This window comes from Haemorhous mexicanus, chromosome 1 (genome assembly GCF_027477595.1).
Source record: "Haemorhous mexicanus isolate bHaeMex1 chromosome 1, bHaeMex1.pri, whole genome shotgun sequence".
Lineage (NCBI taxonomy): Eukaryota > Metazoa > Chordata > Aves > Passeriformes > Fringillidae > Haemorhous > Haemorhous mexicanus.
The window spans coordinates 153,568,272-153,589,404 of NC_082341.1; the positions used below are offsets into that span (position 1 = coordinate 153,568,272).

At 38.1% G+C, this 21,133-nt stretch overlaps 1 protein-coding gene across 6 annotated transcripts in view; it reads right to left on the reverse strand.

The window, feature by feature from the left end:
* The window catches only part of TRAPPC9 (trafficking protein particle complex subunit 9), a 444,261-nt gene that overhangs the window by 221,560 nt on the left and 201,568 nt on the right, over nt 1-21,133 (reverse strand). For 4 of the 6 annotated variants that reach the window (XM_059867583.1, XM_059867590.1, XM_059867566.1 and 1 more), the window contains 2 exons: nt 19,804-19,957; nt 10,970-11,060 (listed from right to left, as the gene is read on the reverse strand). In XM_059867583.1, coding sequence (XP_059723566.1) covers nt 10,970-11,060; nt 19,804-19,957 — 245 coding nt within the window. Of the gene's footprint in view, nt 1-5,698; nt 5,858-5,968; nt 7,860-10,969; nt 11,061-19,803; nt 19,958-21,133 lie in introns of those variants that run through there. The other 2 variants (XR_009489416.1, XM_059867596.1) reach the window with 2 other exon arrangements.

Below are 21,133 nucleotides of genomic sequence, written 5' to 3' on the forward strand. Positions count from 1 at the left end.
ACTGTGTAAGGAAAACTAACATAAACTTGAAATTCACTTGCACATCTGGGGCTGCTAACAACTGTTAAATTTCCAGCCTGTAAGGCTGACACTGTTTTATTACACTATTGGTCATGGTGCTGAGTACTTGCAACTTGAAATTTAATCAAAATTAACTTCTAATGATTTTGGTGCTTTAATTATTCTGTATTTAATCAAAGTGACTACATTATTATCCATCTTAAACATTCAAGATCCTACTAGAGACACACTAGAGAAACACAGCAGCAACTTGTCAAACACTGTGCTGTAGCCAGGCACCAACAACTCTCACATTGGTCTTAATTCATAAACTTTGGTATGAGCCAGAAGGTTTAACAAGCTGGATTTACTCCATCACTGCCTGTTTCAAACTCCTGCTTGTGAGACAGGCAGTGCTGGTTTCAACAGATTACATCATGTTCTGTGAAATACTAAATATTCACTATAACTTGGTGGTTAAAGAAGGACAATAGAGAGCCTTGGAAATGATAGCACAGATTCACTTCAAGGTGGATCATTAAAGATCCATGTCAGGAATAATGCTACTGAAGATCTAAGCTTGTCAAGCAGATCTAAGAAAACAAAAACCACACTTTACACCAGACACAGACAAAGGCTACTGAGATAATTGTGGGGTGAGAAATAAAAAAAACACCCAAACCCTCTGCTATCAAAGAGACTGAGAGAGTTAGGCCTGACTGCTGTCTCGAGATGCACAAAAGAAAGAGCAAGAGTGATAAAAGGCAAACAGGAGAGACTGAGAAAAGCTATTTCAACTAAAGAACAATATTGACATGAGAACAAAAGAGCTGGAAATGAGTCACAAATAAATTTAATCTTGAAATTCCTATTTGCAGTAAGGATCTCAGACAGAGCTCAATAAGTTTACAAAAGGCTCTCCAAACAAAATTATATTGAGACACCTTCTGCAGTCTACTGAATTAAATAGCATGAAGATGTATATTTCATGTTATGAGATTAATTTAAAGCAATATGCAGACAAAGCACAATCTACTGAGTACCCACGAGCAGAAACCATCTCCTTCAAACACAGCCGAAATGTTTGACAAAAACAGTTCATAATTAGGGAATGGTGAGCACACTGCTGATTAATACCTTCATCAGGAACAGATGTTCAGAAACTCACTCGTTGATCCAGCAAAAATACATACAAAATTATAGCTGCTAGGAAAACAGAAGAGGTCATTTTGACTCTAACAGGCAAAAGTTCAGGTTGCTCACTCCAACTGACAGCTGCTCACTGACCTTATTTCCATCCCAGCCTCAGATCTGAGATTACACTTCTCACTGGCTTTTATTTTCTGTGCTTCACAACTGCCTTTTGGCTGTTTGGTTAGTGAGATAAACCTGGATGTTTTCTTCCTGGAAGTGAAGCCAGGAGAAGAGAAGTGCTGCAGCTGTTGGGAGCTAAGCACCACGAAGGAGCTCAGTGGGCAGGACAGTGTGGACACCCAACCATGTGGGGTCAGCTCCTCTTTTGGGGGATTCATGCCTGGGCCTCAATTACTGGGCACAATGAAGGAGCTATAAATATGTCTCATTTCAGAGAAAGGTTCCAAGTGGCCCAATGCAGAGGTGCAAAGTCATGTTTACTCAGCCTGAGCTCTGAGGAAGGCCAAGCCCCAGCCAAGAAGCCCTGCCAGGTCTGGGCTGCTGATTACACCCCAGCAGGTGAAATCTCCAGCTGAAATCTGCAGCTTGTGAGCAGCCTCAAAGCAACTCTGAGGCTTCATGTCCTGCTAAAACAAATTTACTAAATGCTCCCACAGCTGGGAGCACTGATGGAAGGATTTCCACCAGAACCATCCGAGGCTGGTGGCACCTGATTCTGCTCTCAGGGTTCTGATTTATGGGCTCCAACACTTTTAATACCTGGGTTTTTCCTTTGAGTTCAACAACTCAACCCCATCTTTCACTCAGAAAACTGACAATTGACTCTTTATCAAAGCACAGGAATGTAATTATCCTCTGACACTTCTTTTAATTATTGAGGATTACTCCTGCTGCCTTTTCTTTCTTTCCTGAAGTTTTCACATGAAGCAACCAATTACTTCTCTGTGTAATTCCAAATACTGTTGAGCAATTTTACCCTTTCCATATCCTCCTAACATTTTTAATTGACTCTTCCTTATTTCATCTCCTGTGTCTGGCCTTGATATAGAAATTCTGTAACAGTTCTGTATGTGTCTGATATTATTGAGCCACAACTTCATATGACACTAAGCAAAATGCAATGAGTAATAAAAACCAACTCGAGTATCATTTGACAAAAGCCCTTTTGTACAAAGCCATCCTACAGAATGCATTTGCTCAGCTTCCCTTTTATATTCTGAGATGGAAAAAATGTCTCTTCTCCCTCTGTAACTTTTTCTAATGTGTCCACGGGTAATGAGAAATGTTACTGAAGTGACCCTGAATTTATGCTTAGTAAGGAAACAGACATTATATAAAAAGTCCAAGTTCCCTATTGAGTATACATTATGAAAAAATACACTCAATTAAAGCTCAGAAAATATTTTGTGTTTCACTGGCTCCTTTTGTAAAATCAAATCAATTAATTATTCAAATTAAACAAATGAAATTAAATTTTATTATTTTAATTAAATTTATTAAGTTTCTTAATCCACAGGTCAGGAATAGAAAATAAAAAACATAAGCAATATCTAGTTCTCATATTGTTTTACTAAAGGGACAACAGGGAGATGCAATAGGCTGAGAAAAATCACAAAATGGAGGAAAAAAATTCTCATATGCTAAAAAATAGACAGCTAGATGTCAAACTTGAGAGAGACTGAAAAGGAGAAAATGAGAGGACATGAAAGAGCACTTCAGTCAAAGCATATGTTTCTTCATACAAATCTGTCTGCTCTGATCTCTGTTTGTGCTGCTGAGGTTTTGACAGTTGGAAGCCATTAATTTCAGAATTACAAGGCTTATTGAGCTGGATTTATGGTCTTTGCAGTTGGTAATTCACTTCTGCTTCCTTGATGAAGTAAAGGACTACTTCAGAATGAGCAATGAAAATGAAGCCAACTTCCCTCTCCTCAAAACATCTGGAGAACTTCTGCTGATGGAAGGTCACACTGGCCTTAACCAATGAGTCAAAATACCTGAGGTGGGGGAGGAACTTGTGGAAATACTTGGGAAAATTCGCTTTTAGTAGAACAAAATAAAAGGGAAATGTTCAATTTATCTTGATTAAGTACAAACTTCAAACTGCAGCAGAGTACATGAGCACTTCTCCTGAGAAGATGCCACAGTGCAGTCAAATGACAAATTTTGCTGGTGAAAAAGGGTCTGATCCCAAGCACAGCATGGCCAGTGAGGCAGCTGCTTTCATTTACAGCATTCCTGGCTTTCAGTCCCAAGCATGTGCATTGGCTTTTTACGGGAAATAAAACCAAAGCTGAGAAGTGTCAGCAGCCAGAGAAGGAAAGCTCAGTGTCAGCCTCTGGACTGAGGCCTCCCCTCCTGTTTACTGCCCCAAATCAACCTCCTGTAAAACCCAGCCTACCCAGGCTGTCCAGAGTAATCCTCCACTACATTACCATATTTTCCATTTCTCATTCTCTACACACTTAACTGTACAATTTGTTTAATTGTTGGGCAATTAAAATCTTACCTGATCAAAGCATTTTTCTTGCTTCTCTTGTTAATACATACATCTTCTGATCTAATTTCCATTTTTTTTAAGTTGTCCACAAGCCGAAACATATTTTTTCTAAATTTTTATTCAAAAGGCATTTTCTATGTTCATCAAAGTAATAGAAATCTATTTCCCTGCAGATTCACTGATATTTTTTCACCAACTACCTTACAAGACAGCTTTTATGTCTTTTCAATCTTCTTCCTTACAATTATCTTCACACAGTTCTTTTTCAACATGTAACCCATTGTCATAATTAATACAGTAGCTTTTCATTTTTTAATTTGGATGTTCATTTAATCTATTATTCAATTTACTTCTAACAATACCTAGAAAATGAAGTACCTTGCATAACTGCATGACAATTTATCATCATTATGGTGTTTCTCAGTCACCTATTATGGCTTAACTGAAATGTCATAAGGAATACTTCTATAAAGAAGTAAATAAGGCAGGGCTGCTCTTTTTTTTTCCTTTGAAAATATAATGGTTTTCTAAATTAAATATTGAACATAGTCACTCAACACAAAAAAAAAAAGTATTAGGCACATTAGACCTGATCAAGCTTGAATGAGTTAGTTTTCCTTCTTCCACAATGTCCTGTTTCATTTTCTCTTTTTTGTACTGATTAAACACCACCAGTATCTCTGGAACGTTCTAAAACCCTTAACATTGTGCTGAAAACCATCTCTGCTCCCATGCCAAAAGTTGCCCTACTTCAGCAATTTTTCTGCTCTCCTGATGGATTCCTGGAGAACAGTCAACTCTTGATTTTGCTAATTAAAAAACTGCATCTCAGAGATACTGCAACTCAAAGCAAGCAGACTGTAGATCTTCTAAACAGTGAACACAACTCACTCACCAGATTTTCTCAGCTTTGGAGAATTGATCAAATTTTATTCAGTGTAATATCTTTATATTATAAACTTGCTAATAGTCTTCATTCCTAGATCACCTCCAAGACTTTACATTTTCTTGTTCTGGTTTGATTTGAGCTCTTTTCATTAGAGCTTTGGACAAATGTCACATACACCTTTCCTCACAGCTGAATTACTCTGGTAGCTCAGAGTAACACCTAATTAAATAATTTCCAACCACTTCAGACAGCTGAACTTGTAGCAGATTTCTGTGTTATTTCTCTCAGAACAGATAAACACCTTTTTTGGACTACATTTCATCCATTTCATTAATGGCATTTGGTTTTTGAGATTACTGAAATATTGCAGAAATACAGAGGGAGACTTTTGACCAAGACCTGCAGTGGCAGGATGAGGGGAAAGGGTTTTAAAGTGAAGAGAGCAGGTTTAGACTGGACTTAAGGAAACAGCTCTTTACAATGAGGGTGCTGAGACAGTGGAACAGATTGCCCAGCATACCTGTGGATGATCCTGGACCACTACTTAGACTTCTCCATTAGTATTTAGTGCCCCATTTTCCCTCCTAGTCTTCTCATTGCTTTGTTAGAAGTGCTGGACCTGAAGCTCCAGCTGCCAGTTCCTTCAAATATCTGATATGCAGTAACCACTGGCACTCACACAACCTCTCTCAGGCCATTCCATAAGAGGTTTGTTGATTTATTTTCACTTCAGGGTGCTCTATTTATTTTTAGCATCTTTCCTTTGAAATCACTACTGATCTGGTTGTATCTGAAACCTTTTCTGTGTGAGTTCTTCTTTTCAATTTATTTAACCAAAGCTTGGGTAGGAATCAGAAACAACAGCTGCTTCAAAACACATCACACAGCAGTGTGTTTTGACATGAGAGTCCATTATTCCTGTGCCAGGTGCCCCAGTTTCATCACGTTAGTCCCTTTTTTCTGACTACTACCCCAGTCCCTCAACACTTCCCAAGAACTAAAGCATGTTGCTTGCTTGGCATTGCCAAAATATCCTCCAAAACAGCCTGCACACAAGCTGCTAAAATATGGAAGTGTTCCCACCTCTCTTGGATCTTAAAAATAAAAATAAAAAACCTGAAGATTTTTCTAAATGGATGAGAAAGGTCGGTTACCTTGCAAAATCCATTTATCACCAGACTGTTTCTCAGTTTTGGTTGTCCTGTGAATCAGACTGTGATTTTCTACCTCACAGACAGCTTATTCTTGAGATTTCCTGGCTAATGCTCTTGGTTCATCTTTCCAATGATGACAATGGCCAAACTACTGTAATGCTAAAATAAAAATAATTGTAGAATAGTTTAGTTTGGTGAACAAACTAGTAACATTCACCATTTTTTTCAAGGGCAGGCCCTTATATCAGGACCCTGCTGATTTCTTTGCATTTCCAAGTCTGTGTCTATATAACATAAATTACCTTGTCTAGGGCCTAGGAGGGGTTTCTTTATTAAAAGAGAAAGTAAAACTACTTCCTTACAGCTCACCATTAAGTTCAGTCTTTGAAAACATATCCAAGACAGCCTTGGAATTTCAAATACGGAGCAGCAACGTTGTAGGACTGCCCTGCTAAAACCAAACTCTGAATAATGGTCCTGTGTCCAAAGATCTGGCTCATTTTAACTAAGCCCATGGGGACAAGATTGTCCAGGGGACATCCAAAATACAACTTAGAGGTGCATCATTTACTCACTTTGCAGTGTGGCAGACACTACAAAATATTTTCCTGTGTATTTGGGATGCAGTGATCTCACACTGCTGAAATCCCTTAATCACATGAATTATGGAAAGCAAGATTTAATTATTGTCTAGGGTCAGGCTGGAAACTACAAAATAAAATTGGTGTGCAGCTTCAGTAATTAGTGTTAATATCCACAAAACATAAAGCTGTGAAAACTGATTATGATTTGGTGCTCTCTAAAACATACAGTTCATAATTAAGATAATTTATTTTTAAAGCAATGCTTCCATAAGATGCTTTGTGAAACCCAACCAGACTGAACTTCCAAACAAGCTGTCATGAACCATATGTTCATAAAACATTTCAAAAGACTTTTAAATCAACATCTTCTATTGATTGCAGCTACCTCTAAGGAACAATTTAACACCACCTTCAATTCTGAGTTTGTTAGTTTTCTCTAAGTACAATATTCTTACATGCTGCAGTAGGCACAGAATTTATTGTAGGCACACAACAAGGGGTGCAGCTTTTTCTACCAATAAGTAAATAGTCAAGACTTTGCCTACTGCACATCCCTTTTCTCATTTATGACCTGAGCAGCATCCAACAGCAGTGATTTCAGTTCTCCTGTAATCACACACTAGGAAATAAAACACACTGCATTGTGAAAAGGCATCCAGGTACATTTAAACATTAAAACTGTACTGAAATTCACATTTTTTTTTATGAAGAAGGGAAGAATAAATGAAATGAGTGAATGAAATAAAAGAGTGAATGGAAGAAAAATCTATTTCTGGACTTTTTCCATAGTGAAGCTTGACAAATGCATGTTTCTTGGAACACTACTGTTAGTAATATTAGAGTTCATGTATGATCATTGATTTTCAGTTATTCAGTTAGTTGCTATGGAGAAAGAAAAGCATTTTCTTGATATATTAAAACCTCTAGCACTTTTCAGTGCCTACAGTTCTAAATTCCTAAACCATTTTACTCCAATAAATCTTCCCTCTAATACTCATGAGGGTCATCAGGGAAAGATTTCTGTACCTGGTGCTTGTAGGCAGTGAAGGAAGTTAAGTTTATTTCACTTTATGTAGGAGAACTCAAAATAAGTTTCTGCTGTGAAAATTGTTTACAGCATTCAAAGTATCAGGAGCCTCTTGTTTCAGAGGAACTTCCCACTGAATGCAGGAATATCCCAAGCCCAGCCTGCTCCAGAGTCAATTAGGAGCCAATTTCAAACTCAGTTCAAGTTCAAACTCTACTCAAGTTCAATAAAATCTGGTGCACAGATTTGTACCTAGGATAATTTTGCTATGGAAATCAGCAGAGCACCATCAAAACTGAGAAGTGATCTGTCCTGGATTTTTCTTGCTTGCAAAGTCAGTGGCATAAATCAAATAAAGACTGAAGAAGTCCTGCAGAGGCAGCAGCCACAGATGACTCCATCAGATCATTTCCAACCCCAGCATGGCCCAGACCTTTGAGGAGGTTTGGTTCTCCTCATTACACTCTGCAGGCTCTGCTACCTTGATTTGATGGTATTAATGTATTCACCTCAAAACCACAGCTATGCCTGCATTTGGTTTGGTGCCCAGCTGTAAAAAGAAAATATGCCATAAATTTTAGAGAACATTGAACCTGCTGGTGTTGAGCAAGATGATGCTTTTCAATTACATGTGATTTACTCACCTGCCTCACAGACAACTTCATTTTACAGAGATGTCCTAAATCTTAAAATCAATTCTAACAACACATTAGGAACTCTCTTAAGAACTCTCTCTTCCAGCCTTTGAAGTATTTTCTTTTTTTATGATTCCTCATGTCTTCAATACTTTTCCCTTCTCCAGTCATTAAATTACAAAACAAACTATGCACTATAGATCACTTTTTTCCCCTCTCTATGACAAATTTCAAAGGTAACTTCTTACTCTCAGACCAAAACTTCAATGTCACTGACTTTTGAGTCTACTCTTTGCCTTGTATTTAATGAAAAAAGGACAGGATTGTCAAATTTACATGAAAAATTATTTCAATATGCTTTCATAATTCTAGAGATGTAATATTAACTCTTATATGAATTAAATATGCCAATTTAAAAAGGAGTGTTGGAGTACAGCTTCTACAAATTTGAATAAGAGCCAGTCATTTTTTTAATCAAAACCATGTTAAATATTCATTCATGTTTCACTGTGAGCACTTATAATAAAGTAAACCCTTCAATGTGACCAGCAGTGTAGCAAAATCCTTGAAAAATCATAGAATCAATTTTATTGCATAAAACTAAGCCAAATTTTTAGCCAATTTATGCAAAGGCAATGTCACAATGATGGCCAGTAGTAAAGAGTTCATATTGAAACACAAGTTATTGTCATCATATAGAAAAACAAAACTCAAAGCAAAGCCAGGCTGTAAATTCAAACAGTGTAATGATTAAAAGGAAAAAAAAAATCCAGCTGATGCTACAATATTGCAGTATTTTAAACTCTTCACATGTTTCCATGCCTGTAAGAATTGAATAGGAAATGTGTTCTGGCCCTGAAGGAGAATTTAAGTCCAAAAGAGAGTGTGTCACATTGTCTAAGTGCCTGTACAAGGCACACACATCCCCTGGCTGTCCAAACATTTCAACAGCTCCTTATTACTCCCACCTACCAGTCAATAACAATCTCTTAATTCCTCCTGCATCCCACACACTATTAAAGAAAAAATCCTCCTGTATTGCCATGGTACAGAGTCTGGAGGGACTGCAGGAGCTGCAGGTAGGGTTACCTGCCTACAGCACTACCAAAGATTTAACTGCTCAGTATTCAAAACTGTGGTGAACTAGAAGAAGCTAAAATGTCTCCATTGTCTTTAATTTTCAATTTTTGCTCTTGTGTCCAAGTAAAATCAGCCATTTAACCAAAATGTCCTTTTCAATAATCTCTGCAGTAAACTACAGCTTCCACATGGACACACTTGGTGTGTTATAGAAAATAGATAATATTCATTAGCAGTTTAGGACTGGGAAAAATTCAACAAAGAAAGTTAAGTAGACTTCTGCAAAACTGAACTTTCCACTAGGAAATATCATATGGAAGTGCTGGCAAACCAAGCATTCAACATCCCACAGGATCTCTCTCTCCCTGCTTTGCTCAGTGTAGAAAATTAAAATGTACAACACCATCAGTCAACAGACTGTGCTTCAAAGGATTTTGCAGCTATGAAGCAGAGACTATCAGAGTTTTGGCTGAAAACTCAAGTAACTGGGATCTTTAAGTGAATTAATCAGCAGCATGAGAAATAACCAGCTCCACAGGAGATTTTATTGTAAATCAGTGCTATGTTCATGTTTTTCAACCAGTGCATCAAAGATCACTATTCAGGCAGGAATGCCAGGCACAATTCTACGATTCAAAAAGCCTCTTTTACTAAGAAAACAGTGAAATTTGGCATAAAGATAATTAAAAGGAAGAAAACCAAGGGTACAGGGAAAGAAGAAAAACACATTTTTCATCCTTAAGGTGATGTCTTATGCAGAAGTGCCAAAGGAAGGTTTTCCCCCACAGAGCCCAGGTTACAAACCTGCTGATGGTCAAAGCCACTCTGCAGAGCCAAGAAGTGACCACTGAGCTCACAACACACACCTGACACAAACCACTGGTTTTACTGGTCCAGGACAATCATGGCCAAAAAATGCTGCCAAATCCTTGAATCCTCTGAAGAACTAAGGCCAGGTAAGCTTGATTTCAGAGGTAGCTGATTATGGCTAAAGTTGGACATACACACAACAAAATACTTTAAACCATTTTTAATCTTCTTATTTATACACAAAGTGCTCACAGATTTTAACATATGAGTTGATGGTGGCCAACACGCTTGAAAAAACCAAACAATCCAAAACTAAAATAATGGAATTGGGGGTCATTCCAATTTTAATAATTAACACAGGCAATAATAATGGATCATTGTTCTTTAAAGTTGCTCCTCATTAGGTCATCAAAGTATTAAAATATGGAGCATAGAGTTAAATTTGCTTTAAAAGCAAAAGCTTTGGCAACAATATGCTGATGACCTGGGGACTTTACCTGAAACTTGCAACTCACATGGAAGTGTTGGGGATGAAACATCCCAAGTTCCAAAGCCTCTGAACAAGCCTTGTTGAGAACCTCAGACAGAAGTTGCATTATTACAACTCTTCAAAATTAAAATAATTCAGTTTTTCATTGTGGGAACATCATTCTAAATGGAAAATTAAGCCAAATAATTCTTCTGTGCTACCCGGAGTAAAAACATTTTCTGCACCTCAAAAGTTAGTAATGCAATTGTCTGGACCATAATAAGAAATATATCACAAGGACATTACCATTCATATGAAAAAAAATCAGAGAAATTACTTTAAAAACACACACTGTAAGAAAAAGGGGAAGTTTAAGTAGCAGCCACCTCTCCCACAAGACAACTAGAACTGAAAATTACAGGAAAAAATGCACAGTCAGGTTTCCTATTTACTATCAACCAACAGTGGTACTTAAAATAAAACAGATATCAATTCTACATTTATCTTCAGCTAAGTAAAACAGCTAAAGGAAAATAAAATTCCTATCAAATTCTCCACTATCACAGACTGTCAGTAAATGAAAACATTATCATTCTCATGCTGCTGAAAATTACAAGCCAGTAGATTCTCTATAAAAGATCATCAATCCATTTTGACAGCACTCACCCCACTGGAGAGGAGCCAACTGCAGATGCTCCAGGACCAGCTGATTCAGAACCCCTTCCACACTTGCCTCCCCTTCACGCTTCAAGGAAGGGTAAATTGGAATTAAGGAAAATTTTTTTTCAAAGAGGAAAAGGGTATGTGATATGCACAACTTTTATTATTGCAAATCAAAACTGCAGCCTGCAGATTCATTAATATGGTTTATTACCCCATAAACTGACCGACAGTAAAAGTACAGCAGTTGATATCTTCTGAAAATAAAAATTTAATTCCACTGAGGATGGTTAAAGCAAAGGTAAAATACACTTGAACCATAATAAAACACGAGGGTAAAAAAGTCTGGGAGCTGCAAAAATGTAAAACCTTTAGGTATGTGGTGCAGGATGAGAATTCAGAACGATAAATCAGGAACAATCTGAAAACAAAGAGGTTAAAATTTGATAGGGCAATAGAAAACAGAACAAAATTTCACAGGGCAACAGAAAACAGAACAAATGTCTGCCAGCATACCCCTGAGTGCAGACTTGGTGCCAGTTCCATGGGATGTTGGACAGTGGCAGTGTCATTACTGAGGGCAAACATCAGACCAGAGCCACAGGCACAGAACCCCCAAGCTTCCCTTTCTACCCTGCATGAGCTGAGAAACAGGCCCAGATTGAAAGGAGAACAAATTAGGAAATTGTTCTTACTCTAAGGACAGCAGAACACTGAAATAAACTGTTGTGGACAAAAGAATCTCTTTTAAAAGGGCTTCAAAACAGGTTACACAAGTGGTAAAACAAAAGCATAGACAATATCCAGTGTCATGTAAAGCCAGTATTAAACACTTAAACAAATTAATAATAATTTTGTGTGATGAGACAATCAAGATAACATTTATTTGTAACAGGAAGAGCAGTGGATTTCTTTTTTCTAATTCCCTGACTGCAGAAAGGAGTGAGAAAAGGCACTGAGGTCACAGGGCTTGGAAGCACACGCAGATGTCAGCAGCATCTTGTGTCCCACTGTAATTAAGGAATGAGCTCCTAGTGAGATTCATCAAGATTTCAACCCACTACTCTAAAAGTACAGGAACCCTGGTCCTCAAAAAAATATAAAAAAATAAAAGAATATCTGAGCTTTTACCAACAGCTTCTAAATGTGACCAGTCCCTTTTCTGTAAACTCTGGAGATGGACACACAGCATCTGGCTGCTGAAGTGTAGATTCACCTGTGGCAGTTAAAAGAAAATTACCAAGTACTGCAGATAACTAATTTCTACCACAGGACATAATCTTGCAGGGTCTCCAGGAGATTTAAAGAAAAGTCTTGAAAGCTCAGAACAAGCACAAATCTAACAGTGACTGAGGCTCAAGAGCTCAGAGATGATAGAAGAGGAAAATCAATACCAAGTACAGGATTCTTGCCACTATTTTTTAAAATATTCTCATTATGCCCTGAAAAATGTCATAAATAGCACCTTTTTTTTTTTTTCTTCTAAGGAGACCACAAATAAAGAATTCACAAACCCCAGAGAGTCTGAAAGCTGTAAACACCATTAAAGAAAAGCATCTATTTGGAAAACTGAAGGCAGCAGAATATCACCTTAGAATAGTGCTGCTGCTGAAAAACGAGACTCAGAACACCAGCACAACTCAATAATTTCCATAAAACACACTAGAGGGTAGAGAATAATTTGAATTACTTCACAGATACAGCAGATAAATAATTCTGTTATCACATCTTTAATCTAAGGACTGTAAGTGAGAGAAAACACTAATAAAAAGGCAGTATTTAAAAGATACTTTGAAACAGTGGCTGCCATTAACTGTAACATTAAACTAACTTTAATGTAATTTACTTACAACAGACTCACAGTGCTGCCTGGAATATCACAAATTTTTACTGTTTAGAGCTCCATGGAAAGCCTAATGTCTCAACTAACACTATCAAATGACTATAAACCAGGTGATTCTCCCTTTTTTATGGTTGGTAAATGCTACCAAAGCAGACCCATGAATTCAGAGGTGGAATATTCCTCCTGGAACATAAAACCACAGCAGGAAGTGAGACACATCTGGGGTGCTGTGTCCATTCAGGGCTCCTCAGGACAGGAGAGATGTGGAGCTCCTGGAGCAGGGCCAGTGCAGGACAACAAAATGAAAGGACTGGAGCATTTCTCTTGCAGGGAAAGGCTGAGGGAGCTGAGGATGTTCAGCCTTAAAAAGAGAAAACTGAGGGGGAACCTCATCCCTGTCTGTCAGTGTCTGCAGGGAGGGCTCAGAGCAGGGTCAGGCTCTGCTCAGGTGCCCAGCAATGGGACAAGAGGAACGGGCAGGAACTGATCCCAGGAAGTTCCACCTGGACATCAGGAATAATTTCTTCCCTGTGCAGTGACCAGATTGTCCAGAGAGGGTGTGGGGTCTCCCTCCCTGGGGTTATTCCAGCACTGTCTGGACACAGTCCTGTGCCTGTGCTCTGGGATGGCCCTGCTGGAGCAGGGAGGTGGCACCAGGTGACCCCACTGTGGTCCCTTCCAGCCTGAACCATTCTCCAATACCATCAGTGGTTTTTTGCTCACACATTTCAGAAAAGAAGTTAGAAATCAAACTGAACAGTTCTTTGCAAAAGCAAAAAAATGCTTAAAAAAACCCCAAAAACAAACCCCAAACCAAAAAAAAAAAAAAAAAAGGAGGGGGGCAACAAAAACAACAACAAAAATAAAATAACAAAACCAACAAACAAACAAAAAAAAGCCACCAGAAAAACCCTCAAACCGATTACCAGAGAAAAAAATTATGTAATAACCCAAAAGTAGTTTAAGCTTTCACAGCCCAAATTTTCAGATAAATAAATTTCCTTATTCTGTCACAAGCACCAAGCTCATTTTTAGCACACTGCTTATTGTCATCCAGTGGCAAAATGAATTCTATAGACAAGAAATAGCTCAGTGAGTGTTCTTGTAGATGAATCTGGAGCTTCAGGATCTTATTTAATTGTCAAACAAATTGATGTATTAGTTTATCTTAAATACATGGCCATGGATTGTAGAACTGATGAGAAATTTCAATTTTCACAATTTTATGTGAAAGAAAAATGTAGCATTTAAATGGTTAGGCCATGCATGGATTATTTGACTCATGAAATAAATTGAATTTGTCTGCTGAGATCATTGAATGAAGTAGCAGTAAGGAGTCTGGGGGCAAAGGAGGGAAAGGTGAAACTGAAATACAACCAAAGTGGACTCGTTAAAACAGAAAGGAATAAACATATAAAGGAATTTCATGTTCACATGGACCTACAGAAGGATCTGGATCATGGAATTCCATCTCACTGATCTCTGTCTCATGACTACATTGTCAGGCAATTACATTAAATTGTTCATCATAGGACAAATACAAAACTGAAAATTGCAACAAACTCATTACCTTGGAGATGAAAAGCAACCAAAACAAGCAATAAGAAAATATAAAAGGAACAAGAGAGAAAAGCTTAACTCCAGAGTTTGCCTAAGACAAAGCCTTTAGAAGTCAATGAAAGCAAAGGAGTTGAACAGGGGTTGCCAAGATACCCTTTTATTCTTAGCTCAAAGTCAAAGCTGATAAAAGGCACAAGTGTAAGATCCAGGATTTAAAATTCATTGAAAGAGACTTCCCAGATAAACACGAGTACAGGCTGCCAAGGTGAAGTCTGACCTTGCAGAATTTGTCTACTTAACCAAATCTCCACACATTTTGCTGAGGTCTCGCTGCCATCACAAACCTGCTCTTCTGTTGGAGCCACATTGCTGACCCAGGCCTCCTTTCCTAAAGTTAAATCTTTGTTACTAACAACACAGGCATCTGCCAGGATTCAAAAAGTTGACTTCCAGCTTCCAGCACAACAGCTCATATTTAACAGCTCAAGATATTTTCAGCTGCACAATCAAATCAGCCCCAGTGGGATAAGAAACACACAACCACCAGATGCTGTTTAAAAAAAAAAAAACTAAAACAAACCTAAAAACCTAATTTTTCACAGTTGACACCCTTATTTCACGTTTCTGTAGCAACAGATTGAATATGATATAAACTGTTTCATACCAAAAACCTAATGACAGTCAAATGAACCAGTTATTTCCCCAGGGAAAACTTTGGTCTTTTAAACTCTCTGGGTTGCCTCATGTGTAGCTGGGTACTCACAATTAGAACACAGTCTGTTACCTAAAACCTACTGCTTAAAAAGACAACTGGTCTTCAAAAATGGCTTCTCTCTGGAAGTTACCCATGTTTTTTCTCCCTACAGCACTCCACATCTTGCATCCTAAAAGAAATTATTTTCAGTACATATCTCCTTTGTAAATAAATGCAGGTGGGAGAATGCACTTAATCATAAAAAATAGCAAATGTTCATAAATAAGAATTATACTAATTAAAAATAAATCTGCATGAATTGCACAGTTTATTTACAGCAGTCGCCTTATCCATATTTTAAGCCTTCTGCTTGATTATTATTGTGGAATTTAATATTAAAACTAATTATAAGCAGTTATTTGGGGTCTTAAAAATAGTTATTTTTGCAAACAATAAGAAGCAGTACAGAAATTTAAAGAAACCTTTACTGATGCACAGAAGTTCAAGATGTAATACTCTCATAGCTGATGATTCATATTTATGATCAAGATAAAGTCATCAAAAGTGGAATAGACACAGAAAAGAGGATTTCAATAAGAGTTATCAGTAATTTGCTGTCAAGCAAATGAGATGACTCAAGGTTCTGTCTCATAGATAATAATTTCAAAATCCTGATTGGCTGCTTCCATGATGAAATATGAAAACATTTATAATTTTAATGTATTTGGGAAAGATGGCAGTGTTCACAAACCTAATAAATGAGTGGAATTTATGAAGATCATTGAGATGAAGCGACGAAAAGTTCCAAGTGCCACCCTAGAAGAAATCAACAAATCTATAAATGAAAGTTGGGAATAATAATTCAGTCAGTTATGCTGGACCACATGCAAAAAAATAAAATATTAAAGAATAGTTCTCAGAGAAAACATCATCTCTGAAACCTGGAAGGTCCAATCTTATTCTGTGAGAAATCTCACCTGGAGAATTGCCTCCAGCTTTGGATCCCACATATTGAGAAAAATAGACCTGTAGTGCAGGACAAAATCAGCAATATGACTGAAAGAAAATGTGCTTTGAAAGAAAATTTTGGCAATTAGGTTTAAATATGGTAAACAAACTGAGGAAGGAGCACAAAATACAATTCAAAAAATGTAAGGGAACATTGCAAATAAGACAGACTTCCTATAGATCACAGATATTAAGGCTGAAGCAAGAAAAAAAAATCTGACTCTTAGAAAAGTTAAATATGGAACATGATATTTAAGGTGGCACTGGAAGTCTGTCTCACTTTCTGAAAGGCTGTTAGGGCCAGGTTTAGAATATTTTCAAGAAAATGACCCCAAAATGTTATAGCCTCATTTCACTGAAATAGCAATTCCTTCACAGTACATTAGAAAATTTCTCTGGCTGCAATCAAACCTGGGGATAGCAGAAGATGGATGAAGAAAAGAGTTGAGTTTTCAGAAGTCATTCTCTGACCCAGCCCTCTGCCCAGCTGCACAAATCACAGAATAATTTATATTGAAAGGCAATTCCAGTCACTGTCCTGCCCTGTGCTCGAAGCATGGAAAATACTGAAATTGCACCAGGCTGGTCAAGGCATTGTCCAGAATTTTTTAACATCTTCAAAGACAGCAATTTTACAGCACTTTTGGACAACCTGGTCCAGTATCTGAGTAGCCTCATTGTGAAAAGGAATTTTCCTAGCACCTAACTGGAATTTAGCAGTCTCCTCATGACACACCTTGCTCCAAGGGTCAGATGAACTTTGCTGACTGCTGTAACTCCCAGGCTTTGAGGAGGCTGCTCCTGGAGGCCCAGAAGCTTCACTGGGACCAGATCCAGCTTCCCTTCCAACCCTGCCTTCCCCAAAGTCTCCTCTGCTCAAGTCCAGAGTCATTATCCGGCCATGTGCCTTCCTCACTTCCCTCAAGATACTGAGCTCCATCATCTCAGGACAGCTGCAGCCAAACTTCAAACACTCCAGCTGGATCATTTGTTCAGGGAGCAGATCCCCCACAGCACCTGCCAAATCAAACCATCCGACACCTGTACACAAAAACTGCCCTGAAAGGATTTCAGAAATAAGCTCACCTGCAACTGGATGACTTCTTCCAGTCCTTACAGAAGAGTTCATCCAGCTTTGCTTCTGGTTTGGGTGGTCTCTAACAAACACACAGCACCTCACTCTGTTGGACAACTCTGTCCTTGGTCAAGAAGCTTTCAATTGTCTCATCCCTCCTTTCCTAACGATTCCCTGTGCACACTCTAATTTCTCCTCCACGTGCTTTTCCAAGTCCTGGTATAAGCATCTGGCATGGGCTTGGGTCACACCTCAGGCAGATTCTGTGACACTAACTCACCTCAGCCCATCCCCTTCCCATTCCATGCACACAGGACAGAAAAGTTATCTGGGGAGCTCTAAGTGGTTCAGAGATGATGGATAACAAAGGGATCACTTGGCATTACCATTCAAGAGACTTGAAAATGCCTCCTCTAGGAGGAAATATCAGCAATTCTACCCCTTTGTCATTTTGCAAATTCTTTTCCTCTCTTGGCTGCACTGAGGCTGACTCCTGAAGGAAAACAAGGCTAAAGCAGCTGAACTATCCATCCATTTCTCTGCCTGTCTGTCCATCAGTATAAACCCTCCTGACCTGTGTCCAATTACTCTGATGGGAGAAAAATATCTCAGAAACCAAGTTTCTTACACTTAGCAGAATGGAGAGAAGACTTTTATTGACTGGTTCACATCTAAATATTGCTGCAGGAAATAAAAGGATGAAGCCAGAGATGTTCAAGTAGGACATAAGGAAGAATTTCTTTATGGAAAGGGTTGTCAAGCATTGGAGGGACTGCCCAAGGAGGTGGTGGGGTCACCATCCCTGGAGGTGTTCAAGAAAGGACTCAGTGTGGCACTCAGTGCTGTGGTTTAGTTGATGGTATTTGGTCCAAGTTTGGACATGATGATTTTGGAGGTATTTTGGTAACTTTTCCAACATTGATGATTCTACAGTGCTGTGGGAAAGACTAACTCTAGCTGGGACATGACACCTGGAAAAGAATGTACTCATTTCTTCAAGGATTTTCAAGCACATCTGAAACGTGTCGCCTTTCATGAACTAGATGAGTTTTAGTTCCTGGAACAGAGAGAAAAATCATAACAAATATTAAAAATACAGAACCTAATGGTTGCACTGAATTTAGCACACAGAACCCACACACTGTTCTACTGGTGTCTAAGGTACTGACTTTCATGTCAGCCACAATGGTTCTAGGATCAAAACTGGGGTTAAATCCAGAACACAGAATGGATGTAAACAGTGTTGCCCAGCAACTGGAATGAGTGAGGATGAATTTTTACACCTTGACAAAATTATTACAACTGTGCACTCAATTCCAATGTAAGAATTCATCTGTGCTATCACAGAATATTTATATCTTCCCATAACACAGACATTTTCTAAGTGAGTTCTGGTTAAATATTGACATTTTTTGCTCAAAAGGAGCTCTCTGAAATGTTGCTTGGGGAGTCTGGACTGAACCAGGCATTAGGAATCTCATTTATGTCTCCAGCCTTGCCTTTGACAAATCCTGATCTGATTTAATCATCACAGGGTGGTTAAGGTTGGAAGGGACCACTGCAGGTCATCTTGTCCATCCCCTGTTCAAGCATGAACATGATCCTGCTCATGTCTCCAGAGCACAGGATTGTGTCCAGGACAGCTCCTGAGTATCTCCAGGGAAGGAGACTCCAGAGCCTCTCTGGGCAGCCTGTGCCAGTGCTCAGCCACCCTCACAGTACAGAAGCTCTTCCTCACAATAATTAGTAATGAAACATCATTTCAGATCACTGGTTTAAAGTATAATTAAAATTACAAACAGATCAAGCATGATTTGATTGCCATTATTCTCTCATCTTCTGCCACCCCCTATCATGTGAATTCAAGGATGATCTGAGTGAAAAATATAAATCTCCAGGGAAGTGCTGAGTGCCATCACATGGCTTGGGGGACTGTTTACTGTACAGAATGTTTCCTGAAGAAAATCATGAGAAAGTGTATTTTTGACAAGGCAAGCACAAGATTTTTTTATAGAAATCACGAAATTTATAGCAACACCATTGGTTTATTTTAACTCTAAACTGAATGCTATTTCTTATTAATAATCATAAGGCAATATTTTACTGCATTTAGAATTATTGTGGGGACTTAATGCTTAGAATGACTAAGTCATCACACAAGTCCTGTCTAAGCCTTAAAAAGCTACCTAAGATTAGATACATTACTAAATCTATAGACAGGACTTGGAAATAATTTATTCTAATATGCTCTAATTTACCCAAATTTAATTAAATATATGCAAACTCTCTAAATCCAGCTTCATTGATTTCTTCATGATTCAGTTACTCAGTGTGGGGGAGAATAGAAAAATGTGACCCCATGAATCTACTACTCAGCAATCCTAACTACACTTCCTCAGTTCCCTAAAAGCTGGGAAAAACACACAGGATTTATGACATGCCCAGTGACTCAGAAAAAGCCATTATAGGATGACCCAAGCATTGCCTAAATAATATACAGCACAATTAACCTTAAACAGTCTATAATTATGATAAGCTTCACAGTTCTAATTACTTTTCTTTTCAGTAACTCTGCCACGAAGTGAGTTGAATTATAAAATAAAATGTATCAGAGGGCATCTATTTATATACTTTTAAAGCAAGTATTTTTGAAAGGATATAATTTTCCAGCAAATATCCAGCTTGCTGTTAATCTCCAGGCCTCTTGCTTGTTGCCTTTCTTCTTCCAGCTGCTTTGCATTTGCCAACTGTGCCCCATCAGTGGGGGATTCTGGGAAGCTCTCAAAATTGAACTTGTCCACTTGGATAGCCATGCTGTAGCAAAGGAAAAGAAAGAAAATAGCCAACAACATCATTCTTGCTGATGTTATTTCTGCAGAAACTGCAGAGCCCTGTGAACACAGGCACTACAATATCAATATACTGGTTTCAGTGGCAGCCAGTCTGCAGTTAATGATATAGAAACCATATGGTTTGTGCTACTGAAAACAGAAGTCTAAGCCTGTTGATGGTAAAAATGTTTTAAAAATCATCAGTCAACATTTTAATGACTTTGTGAGTGGTGCACAAGACATTTATTTTGCAGCTGCAAGCAGGTGACCTCATTGTGCTTCTGCAGAGGTTCACCTGCCCTGCTCTTGGTAGGTGCTCAAGACTTGCTGAAAAAAGCAGCAAGACTGGGCCAAAAGCTGAACAATATTCTATTTAAAGTTATTAATACCAACCCTTACAAAAGGGAAGCAGAATATTATATATAAAAGTGTCTCCTGTAGTGAACTGTAACACATTGGAGAGTCCATTGGTTTCACAAGGCAACTTCCTCACTTTTCCTTGCAAAACTCAGGAAGGAAAAACAAAATAACCACAGAAGCAGGGCCTTAATGTGGTCCTTGGACACTTCTCTCCTGCTTTGTGCATCTTCATGAATTACAGACCATATTAATTTCAATATCACAGTAGAATTCATTGGTAGCAAATGGTTAAATAATTGCTTTATTAAATGTACGGTAAGGCAGAAAAGGTAATCAAATTAAATATAGTACACTATAATGCATACTAAATACTGATATGTTAAATTAGAATCACTAATCTAATATAAAAGGGAATTTAGACCAGCTCACATCACATGAAATGTGGTTATGGAAGATCTAATATACTATGCTGCCAAAACAGCTTTAATTTCCTGAATTGTCTGAAATAGAAAAATAATTAGGGAAGAATTAAAATATATTGCTCTTGAGATGACTTTGCACTTAAGGAGACCAAGCAACAGCTTTGAAAACCATTCAGGATCAAATGCAACTGCAAACTGAGAAGCAGTCTGGGAAGGGCATTTCACAAAACACAAGATTACTATTATCCTTTTATCTACTTCTCCACATAAAGGGGAAAACATTTTCCAAGTATGTTGCCAAAAGGAAAACACCAGTAACAAATGTCAACAAGAAAGAGCTTTGAAATCCCTCCAGACCAGAAAATATTTCCTATAAT